Genomic DNA, 21,118 nt, shown 5'->3' with positions numbered 1-21,118 from the left:
CATACTTCCATTATCCCTACGCTTGGAGCCCATCTACCTCACCTTCAGGAAGAAAGCTAAAGCATGACTTTTTAGCCAAGCATTCCTAACAAAAACTTCCTATCCAGCAACTTAGCTACCACAGAAGTATTCCTGTATGCAACAACAAAATAACCCTACTATGGGATCTGCTTTAAATATATAGATCCTCAACTAATGTTGTTTTTTGATCTAATGCTATTGAAATCCACTTTGAGGCCATTCATGGGAAAAAAGCAGAATATCAAATGTCAATAAATAATGGTAATTTTATTTAATAAATCAGTTTTCAAAAAAATCAAAATAATGTTCAAAAAAATAATGAACATATAGTTAAAACAAAATACAATAATGTAAAATATGAAACAATATGAAATACAAAATAAACTAACATAAACAGCATAAAGTATAACATTTAAAATTAGAGCTCCCCATGTAGTCCTAATCCTTTCTGGACCAGAATGTGAATTAATTCTGGCTTCGCCCAATTTGCACCACTCATGTGGCTCTTACAGGCACTAAATCCAGTCGACAGATATGTCACCATTGTGTGATTAATTCCCTCTCCTCGGGCTGTGAACCTTTCCTCCACAGCAACCCCAATGTCTGCCCCAATGCTGGTCCCTCTACATGACAGTGCTGAACCACCAGGCAGCCTGGCCCTTCCACTGACCTCCTCTTTATTGACCGTGGTCTCTCACTGGTACTGCTGCAGATCATCAGAGAGTCTAAAAAAAAAAAAAGTCAATGGGGAATTGATGCTTCAGCTTACACTACTAAACAGCTGCATTTTTCCATGAGAATGTTGTTGCTTTACATGGAGTTCTCCCCAATACCACTTCCAAAGGGTAGCTGTGTTCTTCTGAAGTAGCAAAAATTACGTCAGAGTGTGTGTGTGTGTGTGTATATGTATGTATATATATATATATATATATATCATCCTCTTCTACAGTTCATACATCTGATAATGTGAACTCTCATCCTCGAAAGCTTATGCCTCAATAAATCTGTTAGTGTGCAAAATGCCACCAGCCTTTGTGTGATTTTGTACCTCAGATATCTGTACTTTTGGAGGTGTGCAAGGTGTTGAAATAGTGTTATCTTTGCCCCGTAAATTCTTTTGAACACGTTTTCTGATCTAAAGAAAAATATGAAAGAAATCTCCTAATGTATTACATGAACAACAAAAGCTTGTTTTTTTGTAAGAATCCTCCAGAAAAATGAATCCGTATTGATCTGAATTAACTTTATGTTCGGTGCACATTTCTTTTCAATAGAGCATTGAGAAACAAAACTGTAAATTTTTACTGCTCTGGGAATAAGTTCCTCTGTCCTCTAAATTCTCATTAATTTGCAGTGCCTGATGCCGTACCAGCAAGTTCATTAAAGGGCACTCCATTTGAAGACAAGATCTTTTTGAACTGGAAAGAACCTTTGGAGCCAAATGGCATCATCACTCAGTATGAGGTAATAGAAAGAATTGCTATTACATTGTCATAAGAAATGAAAAAATATCAATTATTAATTGCACATTTTATGCAGTTATGGTTTGCAAGTTCCTGGCAATTAAATGTGCTCATCCCCCATCTTGCAGACTAATGGAATTGCTGTGATGACTAGAATTTGCAAACTCAGTCTCTTGCATAATAGTATTTCATTGTTGGCCACATCAAGGCAGTATTATGGTGTTGACATAATACTCAAGAGCCACTGTGTATGCTAATTTTAAATCTTACAGTAATATGCTATATTCTTCCAAAACCATAATTTAATAGTCTTGTAAAATTTATTTTGTAACTGAAAAGTTTGCACAAAAGAGTGCGAGGAGAAGGATTAGAGTAAAGCCATGCTCATCGTGTTTCCTGTGACATCTATAAACATTGGTCATTGAAATATTTTTCTGAAGATCATTGTAAGCTTTTGAGACACTTGCTCCAGTGATCACTTTCAAAAGTATCAGCTATCAAGTTAACTATTACAACTTAGAAGAATAAGCCAAGGTTAAAAAAAGATAAAGGCAGTGTTTGGATGGTTTCTGAAAAGTATGATGCAGTCATGGACTACTATAAATACATATTGGGGTAGATTTTAATACGTGCACATGTGCACACATGGACGTGCCGATTTTATAACAAGCGCGTGCATGTTACAAAATAGTGTGGCTGACCGCACGCGCATGCCGGATTTTATAAGCCGCGCGCGCAAGAGGGGAAGGGACTTTTACAAACTCTGCATGGTGACGCAATTCAGGCTTCCCCAGTTCCCTCCCAGTCCGCTCCAATTAAGGGGCGGACTGGGAGGGAATTTCTATAACCCCCTGCCTAACCTTCCTTTCCCTTCCCTTCCCCTCTCCTCCCCAACCCCTAAACCTAACCTACCTGGCTGGAATTTTTTAATTTTACTACTTGCTGCTCCGGAGCAGAAGTAATTTATACGCGCCAGTTGGCTGCCGGCACGAGCTTCCCCGGAACAGCAGCTAATGCTCGCTGTCCCAGCCGGCTTCCATAACGCCACTCCCCGCCCAGAACACCCCCCCCCCCCGGTCTGCCCCCCTTTTCAGGGTTCGGCACTTATTAGCATACTGGGGTTCACGCGCGTGGCCAGGTGCGTTTGAAAATTCGCCCGGCACACGTAAACCCAAGGATTTACGCGCACAGGGGTTTTAAAATCTACCTTATTGTTTTGACTTTAGTTATGTACATAAAATCTCTCTGCTTAAAAGGTCAGCTTTTATGGATGTCCTTAGAGAAGCTCTAGAATGTAACAAGGATACTAATTACTGCTGTTGGGTGAATCCAGTGTAACCATCAACAAGAGTGATGATATCAGCTGTTGCTCTGTCTTTACTAGAATGGGAGGCAAGTCTGTTGCAATCTTTTTCTGTAATAGGGCACAAGATGGACGTGGACAGATATCATACCAACTTCATACAGTATATACAAATAGTGCATAGATACCTGCATATATCTATGAGAGAGAAATCTATGTATAGAGATACCTGTACATACGTGTCTGAATTATACGTGCACACACACACATACACATGTAAAGTTAAATTGATATCCATTGTACTCAGTAGCAATCAGCATGACTTGATATTGCCACCCTTGTTACTCAGCATGATCGGATACTTCCAGCAGCTTTGGAGCATAATTTTTAAACCCAGTGTACCTGCAACCTTTTCTTCACAGAAAGGGTGCTGGTATATGGAACAGCCTCCTCAAGAGGTAGTGAAAGATAAAATAGTATTAGAATTCAAGAAAGCATGGCATAAGCAGAGAGGATGTTTATTTGAGAGAACATAATAGAAGAGTTGGAAATTGAAAAGTGAAAGTAAAAAAAGAAAATAGATGGACTAGATGGGCCTTTTATTACTCAAAGCCAATATACTATTGTGCGAATAGGTTCACAAATATAACGTGCAAAAATGCTAAATGGCACAATATATTGTGGTAGTGAATTGAAGCATGTGGTATTTAGCATTTTTGTGCATGCTACCTTTTGCTTGCAATAGTGTTTTTTCAAAGAAGCCAGCAATATCTCACTTTTTCACACGAAAGCCGCTATGGGAATCATCATTGATTACATGCCTTTCCCATAAGCATGACAGTGAGTTATAATAAAAACAGTAGCAATACATAGCAACATTAAAAAGCTTAATCCACATATACCAAAATAAATGTAAACAAAACTCATAAAAGACATACAATATATAAATTACAAACAGCAACATTAAATCTACCATGGCAGACCAAAGCAAGTGAAGGTTCTGTTTCTAGTCATAGCCAATTTAACAACAACCAATGACAGGGGTCACTAATAATTGTTGTGAAGAGCATAATGCACTAATTAATACATGATTAAACACAAGGGTAAACAAACATCCAGGCTTACTTTGCTGAATGCATTTAAAGACCAGGAAGAGGACTTTGAATACTACTCTAGCTTCAACAGAAAGCCAGTGTAAATCTGGTAAGAGAGGGATGATATCTTACATTTTACCCTCTACCAGCAACCTAATGGCAGTGTTCTGAATTAACTGCAGATACTGAAGACTTAACCTTTTGATAAGCCTTGATATATAGAGTTGCAATAATTATTCTGTTTGTTGCTAACCAGTGTTTTACTGTGGCAAATATTATGCAAATGGCCAGGCTCCACAAGGAAAACATCTCGTGGTATTGAGTGATTCTTACAGCGATTCTTTTGCAGGTTAGCACATCGACCTCTTATCTGTCATCAAAAGGCTGATTTTATGTTTCATATATCCATGCTTTATTTTTTTAAAAGAAAATTTAACTTCTGAGTCTGTAGAAACATATTCAGTGTTATTTTTAATGGTTAAACTTTTTAGTGAACCATTTAACAAAATGAAACGTGCAAACTGCTGTTGTTTCTTACACACTTCCCATAAAATTACAGAAGTATTTATTTTAACTTTTTACCCCAAATGTTATAAAAACAATATCAAACGAAAATTACAAAAGGTTCAGTATAGTTCCCCTCCTCTCTCTTAACCTCATCATGTCATAACTTCATCCCGTGCTAGTCTATAAAGATTAAAGTCCATTACAAATGGATGTAGTTCATTACCAAACTTCATGCTCTCATTTGAAGTATCTGTGTATAATCTTGCCAAAGTCTAAGAAAAAAAGTTTGTTTAAATCTTAGCCACTGTTTCTTTCTCCATTAACATTAATGTATGAAAAGCATTTCTCCACATCCAGAAAGTTGGAGCCTCTACAGATCTCCATATAATAAGATCACTCTTCTTCCTGACAAGATAAGCTTTATGAATTAGTAATAAAGTACCCCTTCCCCTCACTTGGAAGGACATTGGTTCATCAAAGAGTGCCCCCTCCATCGTAAATGTAATATCTTGCCCCATTATAGATTCAAGAAAAGCATGAATTCTGTCCCAAAACCTAGCAATTACTTCATAGGTCCAGAAACGATGTCCCAGTGTGCCCCTGGCCACTTTGTATCTCTGGCCTATATCTGTATTTACAAAACTAGATCGATAAGCACAAACAGGTGATATATGCCCATGTAAAAATATATGCTGTCTCTCTCAAATCTGCATTGGCCACCAGAGTGGTAATATGCTTAAAACTAGAATGTAGTTGCATATCGGTAAGGGAAAGAGGGAAATCTCAATGTTAAAAAAAACCAAAACAAAACAATTTTTTGGACCTTCATAGTGAACACTTTGGCACTGCATCAATAAAATTAGATGTCTGATGTTCACAGGAAGTATTAGCAATGTAATCATCGGTCAAGAGAGTACCAGGAAAAATAAATGTTATTTTTATTTTTTGGATATGCAGATAAAAATTATATATTTGAGAACTATATGCCACACTTACCTGAAAGCAATTCATCAATGTTCACAAGGCAACTGTTCAGTACATTGGAAGAATGGAGAACACAAGGAGACTATTAAATAAATTGGAATAATGGGAGTATGCCATTCTTTCAATGTATTGAACAGTCGCCTTGTGAACATCGACGAATTGCTTTCAGATAAGTGTGGCATATAGTTCTCAAATACATTTTATCATCTGCATATCCAAAAAACAAAAAAATTATTTTTCCTGGTACTGTCTTGACCGATGATTACATTGCTGACGCCTCCTTTGAACATCAGACATCTAATTTAATTGATGCAGTTCCAAGGTGTCGTCATGAAGGTCAATGAAACATTGCTATAAATTGTGTAAAAAAAAAAATTGAATATGTCTCTCTAGACTCACAAGTGAAATTGTTGTTGGTTTGGTATTTGTCACTTTTCACTTCTTTGGGTTCGTTTATTGTGGTATTGTTTTTTTTAAATAGCATGGAGGATTATTTTTTTTTAAATTAGTATCCTAGGAAGTTTCACTCATACTGCTGGACTCATGGAGCTGCCTTTTTATTGGGAATAGAATTTGTCCTTCATTGCAGAAATACATAATGGCCTTATAAAAAAAAAAAAAAAAGACAATCTGCTTTGTAATGTAGTCCTGTTTATTTGCATTTTGCAGTGCTAGCTGATAGAGGGTTCTAAGCAGATGGTGAGGGAGGGAAGGAGCAGAGGGTCCTGGGTACGGGAGGGGAGGAGAGGGGGGAAGTAATAATTAAAAGTGAGAGAGTGTGGGCCCCCACTCAATTAGCTGCTCAGGGGGTCCTAAGCAATTTCTTAGTCTGCTGATTTCTATCACCCTTCTGCAGCAGTCTTACGTGATTCTCCCTAAAGCCAGAGCCAGTGCCCTTGAGTCCCTGACCCCCACCCTGCTGCCACTCTGCTATAATTCTTGAGCATCAGTTCTGAAAAAGAACTCTGAATTCAGAAAAATGAGCATTTTGTGAGAGTCATGAAAACAAAGCAGTGTGTGATGTGTATAGAATGTGCAGAAATGAGTCTGCTTAGTCAAGAATCTAGTAAAGCAGAAACATAGCCTGCGCAGATACATTTCCATAGTATTCAGATCGTGCCTCAGAAGCTGGTTTGTTGCTGGTTGCTATTTAAGGATAATAAGCATATCTAGAACATTATTTCTGTACATAGCAAATCTTTTTCATCCATATAGTGGTACCACATGGAAAGCAGTGAGCAGCTTCGTATTTTTGCATATGTGACTGTAACAATTAGCTTCAGTTCAGATGCCAGTCTGAAGGAGCCAGTGCAGCAATCGAGCAGTTATTACTGTACACTACACAGTGTTAGGTATTGATTTGTTTCCTGGTTCAAGCCATTGGGAGCTTAGGAGAACATGCTCACATCTCCTTGACAATGGAGGAACAGAGATTGAGTGGGGTGGGAGTGAAGGAAAAGTAAATACTTTCCTTAATGAAACACCTGGTGATCAAATAAATGATTCTGGTACAGGTAGCATACTTTTTAGGAGGGAGTATGGTAGAAATGTGAGAAAGTACTTAGGGCTACGCATAATGACTGTGTATTAATAGCCAAATGAAAACTAGTAAGGAGAGAAATGCCTTCTTAGGGTAAGATTTAAGTTGTCAAAGCAGAATTTTACTTTATTTTTAATATGTGGGATGTGTAACCTAATTCATAGTCAAGAGAACAGACTTGAGCATGTTAAAAATTACTCTTAACTCTGGTTTTTTTTCTCCCTTCTGAACAATTTAAACAGGTGCGATACAATAGTATAAGGTCATTTGATCCCGCAGTGCCCGTGGCTGGACCTTCCCAGACCGAGTCAAAACCTTGGAACAGCACACATCATATTTTTTCAGAGCTGCACCCTGGGACCACTTACCAGTTCCTCATTAGAGCCAGCACTGTAAAGGGGTTTGGTCCAGCAACAGCAATCAATGTAACTACCAATATATCAGGTAATTTAGATCAATAAAACATGTTTACAGTTTTTGTTCTGTTTAAAATGATTGCAGAGTAGCAGTAAGAAGAATGGGCAAATGCTATCAAATGCTAATTGTTAAAGAAGTAAAACGTTTTTCTTTTCAACAGATGATCAGTCGAGAGCAATCACTTGCCTATAGTTGATAATTGACCAAGATGGCAGGCAATGGGAAAAATAGAATGGGCTATATTGTTAAAAGAATATTAATTTAACAAATATATTTTTAATGAGCAGTTCAAAAGCAGCAAATCAAGTATCCAGCAGAAATCTTGGGTTGAAATAAGTAGTCAATATCTTATTTATCATCCCATTCCCATTACTCAGTCGCTTCTGCATCCTTCAGGTTTTTTGCCCATAGTTAAGTCCCCTGGTTTTTGCAGCAAGACACAAAAAAAAAAATCTGTGGTAGTGTTTGCAGAAATTCTGAAGCATAGTTATATAAATTTACATACAACTGTGTATTGCTTAATGGGTATGAAATCAATTTTATCGAAAATTCTAGCTCTAGATATGTTAAATACAATTTTCTAACATTTGCACGAGTCAGAATAACTTTTTTTCCTGTTTCCATTTTTCTCTCATTTGACTTTACTTTTCCCTTCCTCCACTTCCTTTCTTCTGTTGTCATGCCCCATTTTCCTCACTACCAGCTGTTTCTCTCCCTTTTCATAGGTTCCTCATTTCATCCTACCTGCCCCTACTTCACTAGTCTCTTATTTGCTCCAGCTGTTCCTTTCCTGCCTCACACTTGTCGTCTTTACCTTCCCTCCATTCTGGCATCTCCTTTTCTTCCACAAGTCTATCTTCCCTATCATTACTCAGTCGCCTTCCTCCTCCACTCTCCCCATTCCCCACCTGACTGCCGACCACCCCTTCTCTCTCTGGCCCTCAATCAAACTGATTCCCCTCCAAGATAGTCTCTTTTTTGGAGCTACCACTGCTAACCAAGAGAAAACTGGCAGTGGAAATGGAAGGAGAGTGGAGGTGAACAGACCATTTCCCATGTTTCCATGACAAAAGGGAAATTATGTGGCAGTAGTGAGAAACGGGGCATTGCCCATAGTTTGTCTTCTCCTGTGGCACAGTATTGACAAATAAGAATGGATCACTTTAAAAATCTTAAAACTAATTTAAGAAAGAAAATACATTCTAAAGTATTCTTGTAAAGTTATAGACTTAATGGGAGACGTGGGCTATGAGTTTGTTTTGTTAAAAAAAAAAATAAATAAAAAAATTACAGCTTATGCCACAGGCAGCTATAGTTAGACAAATTGCTATCAAACAAATGATATCCTCTGAGACGTGGGAAGACACAGTTGATTAGATGATGAAGTAACTTCAGAACTTGGCAGCCTACAAGGCAAAGTCAATTAGCTGCATAAGACAATAGTAAAGAAGGATTTTTGCTTAAGCGCCAGCCAGCCTGTTTTGATATGCAGGAATTGAGCTGCCATTTTTATGAGAAGAAAATCTTTTCTGCTCCTCCTGTCCTGAAAACAGAGAGAGGAAGAAATAGATGACTCTCTTGAACAAAAGGAAAAGTGAGATACTTTTAATCAATTTAGTCAGTTATTGGAAACGCCAAAGTGAATTAAACCAACTACTATAAATCAATATTTAATCTTTTAAACTTTTAAATTGCATCATGATATAAATTATGTTTTGCAAAGATATTTTTTTTATTGCATTTGATGTTTGTTGGTGGTGATTAGACAGTTAAATAAACCAATATAGAGTGTATTTGCTCATATGAAGGACGAGAGGTTCTGCCCTAATGGGTTTGTGAAACAATTGGAATGTTCCAGTTTTATAATTTTAGGGCGTCATGATATGGGAGTCTCCTTACTGCCATAAAATAGTTTTGATGCACATACCATTGGCATTCTGCTTAATAAAGCTTTCTTTGATTTCCTTCAGCCTGGATAGATGGACACCCTATAGTATGTTGCTACTTGCTTGCCCAGGACTAACAGGCAAAATATCGTTGGCTTATACTGGGCTCGACCAGCCCAACTTCATGAAGTAGAAAAAATTTACATCTGAAAGATATTTGCCAGCTTCAGCAAAAGGCTGTAAATAATACGTTTCCTGTGGAGGGAACATCGGAGCTGCATAAGTGGTGGTTAGCGTGAGTCAATCTTTTAGAGCTGAAAATGTGCGACAGGCAAGTGTGGGTAAAGGAGTTGAAAAAAGGCAAAACAGAGAATGTAAGGTAAAGGAATGAATAAGAGGGCAGAAGGTGCTTAGAGATATACATAGGACAATGGACTTTCCAGATGGGGAAAGGAATGATTTTTGAAGGCCTGGTCTTAAAGTTATAGGTGTCAAAACCCTAAAGATTAGGGAAGGAGGAAGGGGAAAAAGGAGAATAAAAGGAGAGCTAAGAGCAGCGGGGGTCGATATTGAAAGGCTAGCTAAGTTAGCCAGATAAACGTATGCCAGATAAACATATCTGGCCAACTTAGGGCTTGATTTATTAAGGCTTTTCTCCCATTCTGCATCTTTGGGGAAATTGCTTAGTAAACAAGGCCCTTAGCCAGGATAGGCAACAAGGCAGCTGCTCTATTGACTATACCCAGATAACTTAAAAGTTAGGTGGATAAGCTTGTTTGTTTGTCTATATTAACTGAAACATGGCTCAAATATAACTGAAACATGGCTCAAATCCACAGACATCACACTCATTAATCAACTACCAACACAGACTTACGATTTCTTCTCCATCCCAAGACAAAAAAAAAGAGGCGGGGGTATCTTCCTCGCTGCAAAAAAATCCTTAAGGTTCACACACCACCCCATCAGTACAACTACCAAGCTAGAACTAGGATTGTTCAAATCAGAACATCTCCAAATCCTTCTAGTCTATGCCCCTCCAGGCTTACTAGAGTCAGACCCCTCACCTATTATTGAAACCATAACCTTACATCTTAATCTTGACTCCCCTGCTATAATTCTGGGCGACTTCAACTTACATGTTGACAAAGTCCCCCTCTCAACAAACTGTGAAGCTTTCCTCACCTCACTGTCATCGATGGGTTTCAGCCAACAAATCAACAAACCCACTCACAAAGCAGGCCATACGCTCAATCTCCTCTTTACAAACGCCAAGATTTCTCTTACAGAACAACCAAATTGTAAAAAAGTCCCATGGTCAGATCACTCTCTAATCTCCACCAGCTTTTCTATACCTCGATCAGACTCCAACCTCAACTCAAGACCCTCTTTCCAATACAGAAAATCCTGCTCCTCAGAACACCTCAGCAAACTTCTAACCTCTGATCTACCACTCATTGATGTCTCCACATCCAACTCTGCCCTCCAATCCTGGTCCAAAATAACAAAAGCTATTGCAAACACTCTCTGCCCACTGACAACCAAAACAAGGTCTTCCAATGCATCCAAACGACAACCCTGGTTTAACGATGAACTACGAAAGCTCAAACAACTACTTCGGCAAAAAGAGAGAAAATGGCGTAAAGCCCCTTCTCCAGCCACACTCTCGGACTACAAACGATCACTCCATCTATACAAAAGTACCACGTTAAAAACCAAAAGAGACTACTATGCCCGAAAAGTTCATCATCTCACCTTTGACTCAAAAGCTCTATTCACCTTCGTCTCCAGCCTCACTAAACCGATCACTCCAGATATCCCACCCGAACAAGCCCAGACTAAAGCAGAGGAACTGGCTCTCCATTTCAACAAAAAAATATCGGATCTCCTCAATCAGCTAACTCCAATCACTACTTCTCCAGATAACACATACTTCCCCCAAAACAAAGAGATCCAGTTTATTGCCTTCGAACACATCACAATCACAGAGATACAAACGGTGTTAAAAAGAATGAAACCATCATCTCACCCATTTGATCAAATTCCATCCAAAATGCTCCTTCTCATCCCGGACACAATAGCAAAAACCTTAGCAGATATCATAAACTGCTCTCTATCACATGGTATCTACCCTGATGACCTAAAAACTGCCTCAATCAAGCCACTGTTAAAAAAACCAAATCTAAATGCAAGCGATCCCAACAACTTCCGCCCTATTTCCAACCTCTCATTCATAGCGAAAATCATGGAAAAATTGGTAAACACCCAACTATCCAATTACCTAGAGGACAACAGTATTCTTTCCCCAAATCAATATGGTTTTCGCAAAGCCGCAAGCACTGAAACGCTACTACTCTCACTCACGGACTTCCTCCTCTCTGGAATTGACAAAGGCCAAGCATATTTACTAATCCTCCTTGACTTTTCGGCGGCATTCGACACCGTCAACCACGCCCTCCTTCTAAAACAGCTGGCAAACATTGGTTTAACAGGTGCCACACTAAACTGGTTCAAAACATTCCTTGAAAATAGAAGATATAGAGTCAAAATCCACAATAAAGAATCCCAATACCACCATTCTAATAGAGGGGTGCCGCAGGGTTCTTCACTTTCACCCACGCTATTCAATATCTACCTCCTACCACTTTGTCAACTTCTTACAAAACTAAGCCTGAAACACTTCCTTTTCGCAGACGACGTACAGATCGTGATCCCCATAAAAGAATCAATATCTAAAACAATGGAATACTGGGACAGTTGCTTAGTAGAAATTAAACTTCTCCTCACCAGTCTAAACCTGGTACTTAATGCTTCTAAAACAGAATTCCTGCTCATATCACCGGAAAACAAAAATACACACCCAAAACCACCCACACTCCTTCAAACAGCCCATGTAAGAGATTTAGGAGCCATCCTGGACAATCGACTCAACCTCAAACCTTTCATTAACCAAACCACCAAGGACTGCTTCTACAAATTACATATCCTGAAAAGAATTAAACCACTTTTTCACGCCCAAGACTTTAGAACAATTTTGCAAGCAATAATCTTTTCCCAATTAGATTATTGCAACTCATTACTACTAGGCCTCCCAGCTTCCTATACCAAACCTCTACAAATGGTCCAGAACTCTGCAGCCAGAGTCCTCACAAACTCCAGGAAAATGGACCACATTTCACCTATCCTCAAAAACCTCCATTGGCTACCGATCCACTATAGAATCATGTATAAAACCATCAACATCATATACAAAACTATCAACCAAAACACGCACCTCGACCTACAAATACCTCTTAAAAAATACACTTCCGCTAGACCCATCAGGGAATGCTACAAAGAGTCACTCCAAATACCAAAGGCCAAAACCTACCAACATAAATCATTGAGTCTCAGAGCCTTCTCTTCAGCAGGTCCAACTCTCTGGAACTCTATCCCACCAGATTTGAGACAGGAGCCATGCTCTCTAACATTTAGGAAAAGACTAAAAACTTGGCTTTTCAAAAAAGCATTTCCAAGCCTTGAATAATACCTCCATTAAACAGCACAAACTCTTATCCAATAACTGGACCAAATACAATTCAATCAACCTTAATTGACAATCATCAATACCTGCTGAACTTTTATCATACCACTGTCGTATTTATGCATTTGGTTATTTATGTTCCGTTCCATAGTGAGGTATTGCCACAGTTTCTCACATATTCTTATTTACTCACTATGCTACTCTATTACATTAATAGACTGAAATGTAAATATTGCTCTGTGCAATTTCTCCCCCTTTTCCAGTTCCAAGTTGATTTCCCTGATTTATTGTAACTTTCTCAATTCCTTTATCTGATTCACGATATTTAAAGTTCAAGGTTCTTTTTGAGAACATTGTTTTACGTTATGTTATGTTTTATACACTTTGTTAATTGTAAACCGGGTTGATGTGATGCCTGTCATGAAACTCGGTATAACAAAAACAATAAATAAATAAATAAATATTCAGCTTTTCAGGCATTTCAAAGCCGATTACATCCTGGTACTCAAGGTGTAGTTACAGCTTTTACAATGCTGTCCCATGTACATGCCTACTTTAGCATCCTCCTCATTTGCATGTCATTAACAATGGCTGTTAATCACTACATTTATGTACATTAATGGCCAGTGTTGGTGCTCTTTAGTATATCATTGACTTGAATCATTTCCTCCATCTCGGTGTCCTTACAAAGGTATGGCTTTAAGAACAGAGCTCTGCTCGAGGTATGGTCTTACCGATATCCTGTCCAGAGAAGAATCTCAATTGCCCCTGGGGAATATTCAGCTAAATTTAGATTTCTTCAGTGCCGTGTCTCACTTGGCCAGATAAGTCTGAATACGACCAACTATCCGACTAACAGGAGCATTCTTCATATCGCGATGGGCCATTATCGCACACGATAACTATCACATTGCGGAGAGAAAATTTAAATAAGGGAAAGAGGAGGGGTTTGGGCGGGGTTTAGGAAAATGAGGGGCCGGTAGCGCTGCGGGCAATAATGTTTCTGACATTATCGCAGACAGTGGCGCCGGAAATACCTACTCTTTTTTTCCATTGGCGCTATGGGGGTGATAGCGTGCAGCATGGCTGCAACCGCGGCAGGCAAAAACGCACCACAGCGATGCAGCCGCCTGCTCAATATCACCCTCGCCCCCTTTTTTCCCACAGCTCATCATTCCGCTATATTTATATCTATAGCGGAATGATGAATCCAGGGGGTAAGTTAGCCAAATAAGTAGCTCCTCCCTGTTACACCCCTGTCCCGCCCACCACTTAGCTGGATAAATATTTATTCAGCTCAGTTGCAGCCACTGAACAGGGCTGGATATTTGGACGTCTCCACTTAGCCGGATAAGCCCCTACTTCTCTGGCTAAATGGTGCTGAGTATTGACCTCAGGAACTGAATTCTAAGAAGCTTCTGAAGAGGTAAAAGAAGAGGAAAAGCTTAAAATTGAGGGAAGGTTTGAAAATTCTAAACACACATTTCCAGGTATGGTAAGAGAGGAAGGAGGGTCAGAGTAAAAGAATGTTAGAATGAAAGTTCAGAGACTAAACTGCCAAAGTAAAAAAAAAAAATCTCCCAAAGAAATAAGTGAAGATGCGCAGCGGCAGCTGTTGTCTGAGCTGAGTTAAGACCAAATATATTCATGTCCAAGGGTTCTATGGAGTGAATAAAAGGTACTGCCAAATTTTGGATCAGTATCATTGAAGAGGCGAGTCTGGGGGTATTTTGTAGAGTGTCTGTGTTGAAGGCAACTCCTGCCTGGCCCAAATATGCTTAAAAAGTGCCTGAAAATTTTATTTCAGGGCAAATTTCTGCTTTTACGACACTTGGCATCCAGCAAAACATGAATGTGCCTTGCTGTTTTCCCCCTTTCAGGCCAAAAGACATTGAGGGGGAATTGAGCACATTGAGAATTAGAGGATGGGGACTGAAGGGGAGTTGTGACGAGGTTGCTGGGTCATGTAAAGTAGCGAGTGGCAGAAAGACAGAGAGAGTTTTGTTCCTCAGAGAGCAGGCCGGTTGAAACACTGAATAATCCCTTATTGTAAGGCACATAGGAGCATTTGACAATGTCTAATAGTGAGTCCTTTTTTTGTAGCCAGTGTTTTTGGAGTTAAAAACATTGATAATAAAGATGTTTTGTTATAATTAAACTATGACTGCAAGAACATATGGTATGAAATTTAATTGAGGGTCATGCAGGTTATTTAGTTTTAAGTTGGCAGTTGATTAACCATTAATTCTTGGAAACTCCATTTCAAACTAGTTTGGTTAACATTTCTAACTTTTATGTAGTCCCACAGCGTTCTGGACCATTTTTTTTTTTTTTTTTTTACTCGTCAAGCCCAAAGGACATTTGTAATATTTTTATTATTATTATTGACAGAATATTCTGATTCCTTTCATTACCTCAGCATCTGCTTTCATTATTCTTTGGTTCCCTTTATGCATCGTGCATTTTGATAATTAAATTCTGAATTGATTTTCTGCCACTCAACAGGGGTATTTATTAAGATACAGAATACGTGCACTAATTGATTTTACTTTTCTTTTCTTTTCTTCCTCCTCCTCTTCCTATGCAGCTCCTACTTTACCTGACTATGAAGGAGTAGATGCATCTCTAAATGAAACTGCCACCACCATCACAGTGCTGCTGAGACCTGCACAGGCCAAAGGGGCTCCTATCAGGTAAGAAAAAAAAAATGGCAAGTTTATCCAGCGATCTGGCAGGCACCTGGCAGCTAATAAAGTAATTCATTCCTAAGCAATATTCATTTGATATCACCGTCAAGAGGTTTGTCTTTATTGGTTAGACAAAGTCTGCAAATAGACCTGGAGTTAATAAGAGAAAATTCTTCGGGGATGTCTTGATATTCATGATCTGAATCATCCAGCTGTTTTAGTTTTTCTTCCTATCTTTCTCAGTCAAGTACCAGTCAAGTTCTGAGGAACTGATGAGCATGGGCTGGGGTAACTTGCTGGTGCAGCTGTTACTAACCTTATACTTGATACTTTTTGATACAACTCCTATGTTGCTTTCTGCTTCAATGGAAAGGGGGAAAGGGGGAATTTGGATTCAGACAGCAACCAAAGAGGGCCCTGATTTTTACGGACTGGGGAAATGATGCGCAGACAGAAGGGAATAAAGCACAGGGCTGCTTCTATGACCAAGTCAATAAGCAAAGTATGTCGAGCAGCGCACTCTGAATTTTGAAAGTGGCTCATCACCCAGTAAAAAAATGTTGCTATCAGTAAATTTTTATTGGTCATCATAAGGCTTGGGGATAACTGCATGGAGCAGCAGTTGCTACCTTTAATTGAAAATGGAGGTAACCTGCGCAGCAGATACTACCATAAGAAGCTTCTTGGGCAGACCCGATAGACCATTTTGATTTTTCCTACTGTTGTTTCTATATTACCATTTCATTTCTCTTCTTCTCATACAGCCTGATACAATACCGATATGCTAAAAATGTGTGTCCAAACTGGGCGCACTTGTTTTTGTTGGGTTTTTTTTAACACACACACAATCACCTCTTCTGGGCGTTCGATGCAATGAGCAAATGAACCGCTGTGCTAAAAATGATGGACTACGAATAAATTGTGCGTCCTAGCGCGTCCATGGCATCGGGCGCCCAAGAGAAGTGGCTGCGTGCGGGTTAGGAAATACAGACGCTCAATTTTATGATTGTCCATTTTCCAAACCTATTAACGGGCGTTAATTGAGCGCCCATGTCCCTAACCTGACTGCTGGCAAAACATTTTTTTTTTATGTTACTCCTTTTGTTTTGTTCCTCCGACTTAATATCACCACGATATCAAGTTGGAGGAACTACAGAAAAGTAGTATTTTCTGCTTTTCTGTTAACTTTTGGGACTCCTCGAGACTTAACGCCAGGGCAAAAATGTGCACGTCGGGTGCAGGTTTTTTTTTTTGTTGTTTTTTTTACATAAGGGGATAATAGCATTTACATGTGATGAGTGCTATTAGTTACGTGCTTGTTTGGACCCATGTTATGTGTGCGCTGATCCCCTTATTGCATAAGGCAGCGGTTCTCAACCTATGGGTCGCGACCCCGGCAGGGGTCGAACGCCCAAAACACAGGGGTCGCCTTGTGTTGCGTGCTCTCGATCTCTCCCGCTGCCGTTGCTGCCGGGCTGTCAGCACGTTCAAGCCCAGCGGGAACGGCAGCGGCGCTAGAAGAAGCTGTGCACCCGTGGCTGGGCCTTTTCTTCTTCCTGTGTCTGCCCCCCCCCCTCCCGTGACCCGGAACAGGAAGTGAATCGCGGTGTGCGGGAAGGAGAGAGAGCCGTGCGAAAAAGTAGCAGCAGCGGCTGCAGCATCGGTCCTCGAGCAATAGAAGCAGCCGGTAATGGAGAAAGGAGACAGCAGCATGAGCCTCCCGCGGCCGATGGGATTCTTCTTTCTTGGCCAGCGGAGGCTGCTGCAGCTCCCATTTGTGCTCGGGGGGGGGGGGGGGGGGAAGGAAGTGAGTGAGAGAAAGAGAGAGAAGCAGCCAGCCAGCCTGTGTGATTGACTGGTCAGAGAGCTGATGTGTGTGTGTATGTGAGAGACAATGAAAGTGATTGCTCAGGGAGATGACTGATGTGTATGTGAGAGTGTGAGACATTAGTCAGGGAGGTGACTGATGTGTGTGTGTGAGAGAGAGAAAAAGCATGGAAGTGAGAAGTCTGGGTATGTGAGAAAGCATGGGCGTAAGAAGCCTGGTGTTGTGGGGGTGAAAGAAAGCATGGGAGTGAGAAACCTGGGTGAGTGTGCATGCATGAGAGAGAGAGACTGCTTGGTAAGGTGATGGTGCGTGTGAGAGAAAAAGACTGGTGTGTGTGTGTGAATGAGAGAATGTGATTCAGGGAATGAGAAGCCTGTGCACGTGGAGAGAACAAGCATGGGAGTGAGAGACTGGTGAGTGAGTGAGTGTGTGTGTGTGTGAGAGAGAGAGAGACAGAGAAAGTGATTATGAGAGTGAGAAGCCCATATATGTAAGTAGAACACGGGAGTGGGAAGCCTGTGTGTGTGTGTGTGTATGGCATGAGAGAAACTGTTCAGGAAGGTGACTGGTGTGTGTGTGTGTGTGAGAAAGTGATTATGAGAGTGAGAAGCCCGTATATGTAAGTAGAACACGGGAGTGGGAAGCCTGTGTGTGTGTGTATGGCATGAGAGAAACTGTTCAGGAAGGTGACTGGTGTGTGTGTGCCAAAGACTGTTTGGGAGATGATTGGTGTGTGAGAGACAGAAACTGGTCATGGGGGCATGACTGGTATGGTGTGTGTGTGTGAGAGACATGGGCACTAAGGAAGAGGACCATAAGTATAGAGCTTAGCCTCTACTGCTGCTTCTGGTGAGTGCCACGGCCTGCAGGGAAGGGGAGTAGGAGAGCTGCTGGAGGGGGTAAGTAAAGGTGGCTTTTTAAGTTTATTTTTCTTGACTGCCATTTTAATTGTGTGATGTCTGCTTTTTTGAAATATTTTATTGGTGTTTGGAGAATGTTTAATAGTTTTTATGAGTTTTTAATTGTTGGATGTTCATAGCTGTTTTGAAACATTTATTCTGCTTATTAGTATAGTTTTACAATTATTTCTGTGTGGGGATATATAGCTGCTTGCTACTTCTGTTTTCCTAATAAGAGGTGTATTGGTTTTTAGGACCTGATTTAATATTTGTAGTGTTGCCTTTTCATAGATAGGGTTGCTCCTGTTTGAGTGTATTCCATAATACAGGTGTAACTGTGTGCGGATTAGTTTATGTGCATTACTACAGATCCTGGGAGTATGTTAGGTCGGTTCTGTGTCTGTTACCGAGATGAGATATTTTGCTAGCATGTAAGCGTTTGTATCGGTCTTATTTGTTGTGTTTTCTCAGAGGACATGCATTGGTGGTAAACTGCTGTCTTTTCATAAGTAGGGCTATTGAGCCTGGAAATAGAAGGAGTTTGAGTTGCTGTTACTGAGATGTCACTAGAACCAGAATATCTTTTTTGTAGGGTGAGTTGTATGGGGAATGTCATAATTCTGCTTTACATCCATTATTGTGGGTCAGGGGGGTTCCTGTGGATACAAACTGTACTTTTACATCTAGCCCCGTGACGATCATGGGTCAGTGTGCCATGCATGTGAGAACCTATGGTGAGTTGAGTTACATTCACATTATAAATGTCATAATTAAATGATAAGTGTGCACTAAAATCCAACCCCATCCATAACCCCGCCCCCATATGACCAAAGCCCCGCCCTCACCCCACCCTCACGGGGCGAGGGCGGGGCGAGGGGTCACCGCAACATGAGGAACTGTATTGCGGGGTCACGGCATTAGAAAGGTTGAGAACCACTGGCATAAGGGGTTATAGAAGTGCGTCCAAAACATGCTAGCCTGAGAGCACAATATTGCAATGGCCTGACGGTGTCTCTGGGAGCTTGGGAGGTGAGCTTGAAGACAATTATATGGGGCAGGGGTTGGTAGTTTGAAGATAACTTCCTCCTCCTTACTGCAGTAAATCAGCAGCTATACAGTGCATTTTTTTTGCAGAGGATAGAAAAATTGAGTACTTTAAGAAGCTAGTAATGATCAATAAAAACTATTTGGACCATTTTCTCCTTCAAGTGCCTTTTTACAAGAAGTTGTTTGAACTGTTAAAGTCAACTGGGTTGTCCCTTGAGCATTATGAGGTGGTCTTCCATATTATGGCACTGTTCTGATAGTTGTGGTTACCACATAACCCTTTAGCATTTCAGACCCAAGTTTAAGTCCTCCCTAGGGGGACAGCACCTGCCATCACTGAGTAGCAGCTGCTGATGGCAGGCAGATGAGGGGGGGGACACACTTTTTGGCTGCTCCATTGATGCAGTATGCTCCATAGGTAGGGACTTATGCGCACAACCTACAAGGAACATCGGCGCACATGGCGCTGAAGACATTAGCGCACTCGACAGCACACAGATCACTGCACAGTGGACCACAAAGGTCCAAGAAAGCATATATTTCAAACCACATGGGGTAAAATTGAAGACATCAGTCTCCAGATGTACCTCATTCCACCTCTTCAGACTCTAATTCTACAGAGGTGAAATCAAAACGTATCAGACGATCACCGTTGGTAGATAGAACCCACACAGGATCATCGTCACACCATCATCATCGACAATCACGTCACTCACATCAAAAAGCTATGAAGACGAGAGATACATAGGCAGTGAGCCCTTCTACTTCTAAGTCATCTCACCCACGAAGTGCAGATTCCTTATCTCGTAGACAAGTAATACAAATCACTTCCTCTGCTGCATCTACGTCCTCAGATAATTCTGTTAAGACCACAGAGGGCAAGATAGGGAACCAGTATGATGTACCAATGGCTTCCCCTAAAATTAATCCGGTACCACCTAAAACAGGTGAACTACCAAAACAATCTGGTCGTTCAACAATGCCTCCTCAAACAAAAGAGGCATTTTTTCAATTATCCCAATAATTGGCGGGGTTTTATGAAACTCTTCAATCATCCTTTAAGATGTCTAACAAACTCTCGGCAAGTTCCCCGGAACACAGTATACATCCTTCCAGAGAACACTCGGTGGAGCCTCCAGCATCCCCAATGACAAAACGACTAATTTCACCAATTCAACAACAAGATACCCCTATAGATTATCTCTCTGCAAACGTCCCCATTGTCATCCACTGGATTCCCATCAGATCCACAGGAACAACCACAGGAACCGTATTCCCCTCAGAGGATCTGACATACCCAAAAGTTTTAGAAAAATTGGGCACGATACTGCATCTGGAGGTCCAGAAGGAGACAGACCCTAGATCAGAAACCTTTGGTCTCCTAAAGATTTTTGATGCTCCGGGAGAACCAACATCTCTCCCACCACATGAATTATTACATACTATCTTACAGAAGTTGTGGGAAACACCTTACTCTCTATCAGCGGTGTCCAAGAAAACTGATATAAAATTTGTATGCGAAAAACATCGCCTTACTCTATACCACAACTACCATATGCTTCAACTGTGGTAGAGTCTGTAATGCAAAGATTCAAAAAAATCAGTCGCATACCTCATATCCACCGGGCAGGGACAACCGGTGTTTAGATCACTTTGGCAGGAAGATATATCACAACTCCATGTTGAACGCCCTTATTATGCATCATAAATTTTACATGGTACAATACCTATATGAGTGCATACAAGCCACAAAGGGTATGCTTTCCTCGACAGCAGATTCAATTCCTCCACCTCTTCGTGACATGGAGGAGTGTTCTCGACACCTTCTACGGTCGATATATGAGGCATTTGAAACATCTTCCAGGGCGTCTGCGACAGCCATCGCAACCCATAGGATGGCATGGTTGTGCTCTAGTACG

The 21,118-nt window shown here is 40.6% G+C and overlaps 1 protein-coding gene across 4 annotated transcripts in view; it reads left to right on the top strand.

Annotated features, from left to right (window-relative positions):
* The window catches only part of PTPRK (protein tyrosine phosphatase receptor type K), a 1,381,492-nt gene that overhangs the window by 1,037,001 nt on the left and 323,373 nt on the right, over positions 1-21,118 (top strand). For all 4 annotated transcript variants that reach the window (XM_029594541.1, XM_029594542.1, XM_029594544.1 and 1 more), the window contains exons 9-11: positions 1,376-1,485; positions 7,155-7,356; positions 15,326-15,431. In XM_029594541.1, the coding sequence (XP_029450401.1) occupies positions 1,376-1,485; positions 7,155-7,356; positions 15,326-15,431 (418 nt within the window). The remainder of the gene's footprint in view (positions 1-1,375; positions 1,486-7,154; positions 7,357-15,325; positions 15,432-21,118) is intronic.

This window comes from Rhinatrema bivittatum, chromosome 3 (assembly GCF_901001135.1).
Source record: "Rhinatrema bivittatum chromosome 3, aRhiBiv1.1, whole genome shotgun sequence".
NCBI lineage: Eukaryota > Metazoa > Chordata > Amphibia > Gymnophiona > Rhinatrematidae > Rhinatrema > Rhinatrema bivittatum.
This window is presented reverse-complemented; position numbering and strand designations above follow the sequence as displayed.